At 39.7% G+C, this 9,872-nt stretch overlaps 1 protein-coding gene across 1 annotated transcript in view; it reads right to left on the reverse strand.

Annotated features, from left to right (window-relative positions):
- Positions 1-9,872, reverse strand: part of LOC112077774 (NLR family CARD domain-containing protein 3) — a 39,492-nt gene that overhangs the window by 6,334 nt on the left and 23,286 nt on the right. The window contains exon 9 of the mRNA XM_024144220.2: positions 3,454-3,630. Within this exon, the coding sequence (XP_023999988.2) occupies positions 3,454-3,630 (177 nt within the window). The remainder of the gene's footprint in view (positions 1-3,453; positions 3,631-9,872) is intronic.

Raw genomic sequence — 9,872 nt, forward strand, 5'->3', positions numbered from 1 at the left:
CCAGCCTCGCTTCTGTGCTGCCTCTCACTATCGCCTCCTCGTGCGGCTTTAGCCTGCCTCCAGCTCTTCCGAGGGAGGCGATATTCTCCCCGTTTTGTTGCCCAAGGTCCCCTTACCGTCCAGTATTTAATCCCAAGTCCATGTAATCCTGTGTTGTTGCTCCTGCTGCTGCTTACAGCGCTGCTTGGATCCTGGTATGGTGGGTAATTGCTGTCACGATCGGTCTTTCCTGTGACAGAGTGGATCCAAGGCGCAGCGTGATACGAAATACATCTTTTTTTATTTGATGAAGATGAAACACGAAACGAAACACTTTTACAAACTAACAAAACAACAAACAAACGAACGTGAAGCTACAGAACGAAGATGCAGTAACGGCTACTAACGTTTAGACATAGACATTACCACAATCCTGCCATAATGCCTATTGCTTGCCTTAATATGGGCTCCAATCAGAGACAGCGATAGACAGCCTGTTCTCTGATTGGAGAACCACTCAGCAACGGCATAGACATACTTAAACACTACCCTGAACACTAACCCCAAGTCAACTCCTACCAAACCCCCTAGTACAATACAAACCCTCGACTGAGACAAACAACAGCACAAACATCCCCCATGTCAGCACCTGCCCTAACTTAAAATAATAAAATAAACAAAATAACTAAGGCAGGGCGTGACAACCTATTTGAAGTAAGATCAGACATTCTCTATGGAAAGACAATGAACGTACAGATATCGAAGGAAAAACCCCTTTCCAAATTCAGCCGCCAGTTAATTACAGGCATTAATAACGCGTCGGCTATTTCTCCTTTCCTAACCCATATACCTTTGATAATCCGGCAAAATATACCTCAACACAAGAACGTTTATCTCGTTCCGTTTTTATTCTTTTTATCTAACGGGTGGCATCCATGAGTCTAAATGATTCCTGTTAATTGCAAACCGTTACAATGTTGTCATATAATTACGTAAGTTCTGGCTAAATTAGTTTCGCAAAGAGTCCAGGCGGCCCAAACTGTTGCATATACCCGACTTCTGTGTGGCAATGAACGCAAGAAATAGTGACACAATTTTCACCTGGTTAACTTCTTATGCTGGCCGTACACTTATAATAATAATTAAATATTAAAGTATTTAAACTTTTCACAACACTTATAGAAGTCAGTTACAGGCTAATGAAATGATACAAATTCTTGTGAATCCAGCCAAACATGTCGATCTTTTTAATGTTTTACAGGAAAACACCACGTATATATTTATGTTAGCTCAACCTCCAATATTAGAAAAAAGCACACACTTTTCACAGCAAGGTAGCATGCATAAAACCAACCAAACTAACCTAGAACCAACTCAAACTAACGCAAAAAAACTTCATCAGCATCGACAGTCTTATAACTATGTTATATCAATCAAATCTATGTTTTGTTGAAAAAATGTGCATATTTCAGTATAAATCAGTTTTACAACTGCAAGCTATCGTCACAAAAGAGACCGGAAGCAGCAAAGTAATTAACATGGACACCACCGTGAAAACCTAAATATCATCAGTAAAACATTTCTTGAAAAATACATGGTGTATAGGCAAATGAAAGACAAAGATCTTGTGAATACAGCCAATATTTCCGATTTTTTTAACGTTTTAAGCGATAAACACAATATTAGCGGTTATATTACGCTTACTTACAATAGGCCAAATCACACAACAGCATTGATCCAAGCAAACGGTAGCGATATGCTAATAAACGGCAGGCAAAAGATATTAATTTCTTTTCACTAACCTTCATAAACTTCATCAGATGAACAGTCCTCTAACCATCAGTATTTTATCACATACTATATATTTTTTTCAAAAATGTGCATATTTAGAGCTGATTCAGTGGTTTATACATTGTGCTAACGTAAGATTTTTTCAGATTCGTCCCGGTGTGGTTTTATGGTCACTCACCTATTCCTGACAATAACTATCATTAACCTTTACTAAAAAATACAGTTGTATAGGAAATGATAGATACACTATTCTTATGCAATCGCCGTGTTTAGATTCTAAAACTTCATTACGACTAAGGCTTTACGTTATGGGAGAGAGTGCCCAAAACCTGGGCAGCAAAACTAATAGTACAAACAAGTTCGACAGATATATGAATAGCATCATAAAATGGGTTCCTATTTGATATCTTCCATTCAGAATGTTGTAACAAAGGGGTCCTTTTGGTCGTGAAGCAATCGTTGTTTGGTTTTAGAAACTGTCCTCTTCTCATGTCCATTTAGCACGGAAAGCTAGCCCAAGTGCGCGAAGCTCTCCTTCCTGAACAAGGCAACACAACGCAACACGCCCTAACCGTCCGCGAATAATTTGCAAATAATCTATAACTATATTGAAAATAAAAACTTTACGATGATATTGTCAGCATTTCTCAAATAAAATCAAAGCCGGAGTATTAGTGCTATAACGAGCTTTCAGAGGCATCCAGGCTCCTTCTCGCGCTTTCCAGAAACGAATGGGTAACGCATATGCCAAGAGCTTCTTATTCCACCTCGACAAGTAAACAATTCCATTTCTTCTCTCTACTGCCTATTGCATATAGTGGAAGGTGTTTGACGTGCTGTATAATCGCTAATACATATATCAGCCCATTTAGTAGGAAGGCCTAGAACAGTGAGCATCGTTTTTCGATTCTCCACTTCTGATCAGGGTTTGCTTGCAACATGAGTTTCTGTTTTCCTCACAATATAATTCAAACGGTTTTATTTTGAAACTAGATGTTTTCTATCAATGTATATAATATATGCATATTGTACGAGCAGAATGGTACGAGGTTTGTTTGAACATGGGCACCTTGTTTCCATCTACTCATATTTGCCCTGCAGCCATAAAAAGGTTACTTGCCTGTACCTGGATTTCTTTAGCTATATGCAGGTTTAAACAGATATACTGTGTTGATTGATTTAAAGGCATGTGATGTTTTATGTTTAAGTACAACATTGGGCCATGACGTCCATTGATTGATTGTTTTTGTTATCAGATAAGTGTAATGTAGCTAGCACTTTACCTTAGCTTACTGCATTCGGGCACAGGCAGGCTCCTCGTGGGTGCATGTAATCCAAGCAAGATTGGATCCCCCGAGCTGACAAGGTTAACATCTGCCGTCTCTGCCCCTTACAGAGGCATAAGCGTCATTGGCAAATTGTGTCTTCATGACTAAATACTAATTAAATAAAGTAAAAAACATAATAAAAAAAAGGCAAATTGGCGCCCAAAAATACCGATCTCTCGTTTGTTATGAAAACTTGACTCGGCCATTCGATTATCGGTCGAACTCTATTGTATGTTGTAAATTGTTTAAACTGGTTAATTTCTGGACCAGAAAGAGTAGCTGCGCTTTAGCGGAACTCAATGGGGCCATAATAAATACAATACAAATCTTGGTTGACGCAACTCAGAAACTGAACCTCAGATCCGTCTCCAGTTTACAGTGGGGATTCCCCAGTCCAGCAGAGAGCAGCTTCACTCCTGAATCCTTCAGGTCATTGTTACTCAGGTCCAGCTCTCTCAGGGTTGAGGGGTTTGAACTGAGAACTGAGGCCAACACTTTACAGGATGTGTCTGTGAGTTTACAGCCAGCCAGTCTGCCAACACAGATAAAATACAATGACAGACAGGTCATATTAAAATGTTAGGCTTAACTTTCTCTGCTTACACTGTAACCTGTGCACAAATAATGTGTTGGGTTTGACCTCAGAGCTGAGACCAGAGAAGCACAGCTGTCCAGGCCTGACAGCCTGCAAAGAGTCAAATCATATTAAAATCACACTGCAATTCTTTGGTGGTGAAAATAGTGGCAGTATATTTTTTTCAACATATTCAGATATATCTGTGTCCTGAAACCTGCCATATCTATTCAGAAATGACTGTATCATTATTAGAAATGACAAATTATCCAAGTATTGCTTGTCGATAGAAAGACGGAAAATAACAAATATTTGAGTAGACTGACCAGACCAGATTAAAAAGCAGTATCAGTCAAAAGACAGACAGTGAGGTATCCGATTTCGATTGTATTGAGTATACAGTCCACACCATCTCTATTTTGACAGTGAAGCAAACATTTTAAATGTGACTCTATACTCCAACATTTTAGATTTGAGATCTATTTTTTTATATGAGGTGACAGTATATAATGTCACCTTTTATTTGAGGGTATTTTCATACATATCTGTTTCACCATTTAGAAATGAAAGCACTTTATGTATCTCGTCCCCCTATTTGAAGAAGTCAGAAGTATTCTGACCAATTCACTCAGTGTATTAAAGTAGTCAAATTTAGTATTTGGTCAGATATCCCTTGAACACAATGACTACATCAAGCCTGTGACTCAAACTTGTTGGTTGGTTTTGCCGTTTGTTTTGGTTGTGTTTTGGGTTATGTTTTGCCCAATATTAAAATGGTGGATTATGACTGGAGTGTTTTTTCTGTCTAAGAGAGTAGATAACATGTTTCTAAACACTACTAAATGAATCCTGATGATGCCATGATTAATGCAAATCATGAATCATGATTAGTGAGAAAGTTACAGAGGCTACAGCAAAACATGCTAACCTCTCACCATTACCAATTAGAGGCTACAACAAAACATGCTAACCTCTCACCATTACCAATAACAGAGGCTACAACAAAACATGCTAACCTCTCACCATTACCAATAACAGAGGCTACAACAAAACATGCTAACTCTCACCTTATTACCAATAACAAAGGCTACCACAAAAACATGGCTAACTCTCACATTACCTAATAAAGAGGCTACACACAACAACATGCTAACTCTCACCATTACCAATAACAAGGCTACAACAAACACATGCTAACCTCTCACCATTACCAATAACAGAGATACAACAAAACATACTAACCTCTCACCTTATACATAACAGAGGCTACAACAAACATGCTAACTCTCCCATTACCAATAACAGAGTACAACACATGCAACTTCTACCATTACAATAACAGAGCTACAACAAAACATGCTAACTTCTCCATTACCAATACAAGAGACTACAACAAAACATGCTAACCTCTCACCATTACCAATAACAGACGGCTACAAAAACATGCTAACTTCTCACCATTACCAATAACAGAGTACAAAAACATATGCTAACCTCTCACCATTAACCTCAAATAAGGTGACACTTCTGTACTGTACCTTAATTATGAAACAGGTTCCAACATTAAATCCAAAAATGCTGAGCAAAGCACCAAATGTACAACTGTACAGCTTCACTGTCCAAACACATATGGTGTGGACTATGTGTGTCTTTGGTAAACACATGTGGATCTGTGAAGCAGTCTATCATTGTTCGACCAACTGAGTGACAGGAAATTACTGACCTTCAGAGCTCTCAGTTTACAGTCGGGATTTTCCAGTCCTAGCAGAGAGCAGCTTACACATCCTGAATCCTTCAGGTCCATTGTCTCCAGATCAGCTCTCTCAGGTGTGAGGTGTGTAGCTATCGCGCCATGAAGACCAGAGAAGCACAGCCTGTCCTCTGTGATACTCCACATGCCTGACAAGCATGAAGAGGATCATCAACTGACTTCAACAAACACACTGTCAATTTAACGAGAGTGTAGGAAGAAACGGCTAGCATGGCTTGTTATTCTCTCAAACAACATATAGGTTATCTTCGTGTCTCCTAAATTGTATGGTCATAATGTTATACTAAATGTGAACAATCAATGCATTGATTCAATATGTTTTCAATATATAATATAACATATTATATCACATATTTTACTTAAAACTTCTGGGAAATATTCGATGATTGTTTTAAGTAATTTGTATTACTCACAGAACAGCTCTGGAGGCTTTGACACTGGCAGGCAGCCTCAAGAACCCTTCCCTTCTGATCTGAGTATTTCTTCAGGTCAAACACATCCAGCTCCTTTCTGATAGTCTAGCACACAAAGACCAGACGTGACCACTGTGGGCAGGTGACCGGTTGGATCTATTGAAGAGTCCGTGATATCAGTAGCTTTGGGATCTCCTCACTAAGAGAATGGATCATTCAGTTCATTCAGAAGTGGAAACAGATTGATGCTCCTCTCTGGAGGGATCTCCTCATCTTCTCCTTGATTACTTGACTGTTTTCATGGGTCTGTGAGAGCTCTTGTCTTGTCGCAGATCCGTAAGTGCTTCTGATTGGACTCCAGTGAGAGGCCAAAGCGAGCGGAGGAAGGTTCCAGGTTTTCTTCCACTTTGTAAGGCTTTACACTGCATTTGTAGACAAGCTTATGCTTGTCTTGATCAGATCAGAACGGTTCTGGATGATTGTGTTCGCCATATTCCTCATTGTTTGTTATGAATGAAGACGGGACACCATATTCCGCAGCCAGAACTCTGAATGCTCAGACTACAAAGAGTACCACCTTTCCTGTACAGCGACACATTCTCTTTTAAAAGAGCTGTGTGCACAAATCTGAGTAGACTGAGGCCTCATTGACCTCAATGCCAGCTCTATCGGGTCTCATTCATAAAAATCAAGATTGCCTTCATAACTGTTGAAAAGTCCACGTTTTTCCAGTTGACAGAATTGCTCTCTTTTACTTCAGTGTTGGACCTGGTCTCTTCTTTCCCAAGCATTACTTTTCATTCTTCTGTTTGGTGAAACTGACCACAAGGTGTGTGTACATCTCGTCAGAGTCTTGGGCATCTCTCTCTCTTATGTTGCAGCAATGTGTTTTCAAGGACTGTGCAGAAATCCAACAGAAGACTGGATGTGGCACATGATGTGGAAGGCCCTTATGTCTTTACGTGTGAGAATGATTCTGCTGGCCAGGTCTTCAGTCACTGAATTCTCTTCCTGAAGTTACTCCCTCCTTCTTGTGGTCATTGAACTCGTAACCTCCTGTCTACCTGGTCAACACACCATAAGGGATCTATTGGCATGCTGCAGGTCGGGTAGTTATCCAGAGAGAGCAGAGGGAAGCAGATTTCCCTTGATGAGATTGTGTCCAGCAGAACGATCCATGAGGTTGAACCTCTGTGACGTCACACAGAATCTTGTTCTTCTGGAATCTAAGGGGCCGTCCGGCACTCATTCCAGACCATCAAATATTAACAGAATTGTTGATTGTCTAGTGCGAGATTCTTTGATTGTTTCAGAGGTGATATGAGAACTTCAATGAAAGTGCTTTTGTCCTCTTTCATCAAATCCTCCGGAAGGGAATCGAAACTAAAATTGGACATCTGATTTGCTTTCCTTCTGCCCAGTCCAGAATGAACTCTGCACAGAGACTGTCTTTTCACAATGCCAGCGACTCCCTTTGTCAAGCAAGTTCTGATAAGTTTGTCCTTGTCCAGTTAAGGTTTGAAGAATGGTCGTTACATTTGATTGATCTCCCTGGTCTTGCTTGTTTCCTGGTGTCTGTCCTATCAATCCGTCTCAGCCTCATCGTTCATGTATTGACCCTCCTGTTCACCCTCTGTGATGTAGAGCTCTGTGTAGATCCTTCATGGAAGTCTTGGGTTTTCCTTGTTTAGCGATCCCCTCAATACTACATTGACACTCTTCTTTAGATCTAGATTTGAGTTCACGCTTGCAAATCACAGCAAGCTCATCTGAACCAACGAATAAGCACAGAGATAGTTAATATTAAGTCTGGTTTTAATGCCTACAGTATTGTAGGACTGCTTATCAGAAGTTCAAATTATACATAATTTATTCCATCTGATAATGACTGTATAAAGGTTAAATGTTTTCCAATATGCATTTACAGATGGGTGGACTGATTATATTATTATTGGTATTAATGATGGTATTATTAATGTTTCCTCTCTCTCTCAAATGATATCACCACCCACACATCCCTGCTGCTACTTGATGAGGTCCACTAGGTGTTGTGTTAATGGCTGCTAAAATATCATTGAGGTACCAGCTACTTTAGCCTTACTCTTAGCACAGCTTTTAAATTTATAAATAACAGCATTCACTAGGGGCAGACAGCTCTTACACTTTCTCTCCATAGTGTTGCAAGCTCCTTCTGGTTCATTTCTCATGGACGTGCAGTGTGATTTCAAGCCCCCTCTCTGGCAACTGCTCTCTCCTGCTTCTCATCTTCCAGCGAACCACACTTCCTTCATCCGCTTTGCTGACTTCAAAGCCCTTCTGGGAGTTCTGGACAAAATTCCTCCTTGAACATCTTCAGCTCTCGTTCTTCACAAGTGTATAATATTCTCTTGCTAAGCAACTGAAATAAATCACAGTCAAATAAGTTAAGCCAAAGAATAAATGTTTTCTCATTAACACACCTTTAATGAATGATTGACAGGCAACTTTACATTGAGGTAATACAAAACAAATGTTCATAACAGGACCACATACACTGAATTATGGAGTCCAAGGTCTTTTGTGACTGGGGAAGACTGACCACTGAGAATCTCTGACTCTGATGTCTCCTGTTGTTTCTGTGGACAAAACATGAGATTACATTCCTCAATCAAGGGAATGAGTTTAGTATGACCGACAGACAGACAGAGACAGACAGACAAGAGACAGCACAGACAGAGACAGACAAGAACAGAAACAGAGACAGACAGAGACATAAACAGAGACATAAACAGAGACAGACAGGAACAGACGGAAGACAGACAGCCACGGAGAAGATCAGAAGACAGACAGAGACAGACAGACAGCGACAGAGACACAGACAGACAGAGAACAGACAGACAAAGGACAGAGGACAGAGCAGAGACGCAGACCAGACAGACAGACCAGACAGACAACAGACGACAGACAGACAGACAGACAGCCAGACAGACAGACAGACAGACAGAAGCGACGAAACAGACCTCTCTAAAACACTATAGGGACGATTCATCACAGTCACTCTTCAGTGGACACACAGCTGGGTACAGGGGAGGCTGGTCCTCTCCTGCCTTGATTTTGGTTTCAACAACAACAGAGACCAAAATTACATCTCTCATCTACTCTGAAGCTCAGATGGGGAACATAAGAAGAGTTTCATTCCAAAACTATATAAATCCATTTTCAGAAACGTTCATAAATTAAGGCTTTTATTGTTTTGTTAAATTTTTTAAAGAGATTGGTGTGTTTTTCACTATCATTCATGGCAATGGGGTTGCTTCAATGACAGACATGTATTTTGTTATTAAAATCTATCACTTGATGGTTTCATTTCAGAGGGAAAATAATACATGGTTTTTTTTGAAAATGCTAATATGCCTCACGCTCAGAGAAATCAGTAGTACTCGCTAGTTTTACATAGCATCAGTACTATATCGGCCCTCACTTCTCAGAGAAATCAACAGTAGTACTGCTAGTTTTACACAGTACCCATAATATATATCTGCCCACTCTCAGAGAACTCAGTAAGTATGCTAGTTTTACAATAATAATATATACTCCTCACTGCTGAGAGACATCAGTCAGTACTGCTAGGCTTGTTACACAGTGAAATGTGACAGACCGGCCTCGATTCGGTCTTACTGTCGCAACATTTGAAATTGTGTTTTTTTTTACATTGCAGATAAAAGTAGAGACTCAGAGGTAGAAAATGGTATACATCATACACTAAGTGTGAGGAACACGGGAAAGTAATCTGCTTTGAAAGTTGAATAAAACTCTGTAAAACCTCACTTTTATGAAATGCGCTTTTGTATGCTTTTGGTACCTACTGGAGAGTCTCTTCTTTGGTCTACAGGGCTGTACTTTGGCAGAATAAGTCACTCATCTTAAATAAGCTCGTTTCACACATTATAATTAACTAAATGTATATGTTTTGGTTTATGTCAGTTTCATTGTTTTAAGCAATATATTCGTTATTTTAATGGTTGTAAGTGGTAAAT

Source organism: Salvelinus sp. IW2-2015, unplaced genomic scaffold (genome assembly GCF_002910315.2).
Source record: "Salvelinus sp. IW2-2015 unplaced genomic scaffold, ASM291031v2 Un_scaffold4909, whole genome shotgun sequence".
In the NCBI taxonomy this organism is placed as follows: domain Eukaryota; kingdom Metazoa; phylum Chordata; class Actinopteri; order Salmoniformes; family Salmonidae; genus Salvelinus; species Salvelinus sp. IW2-2015.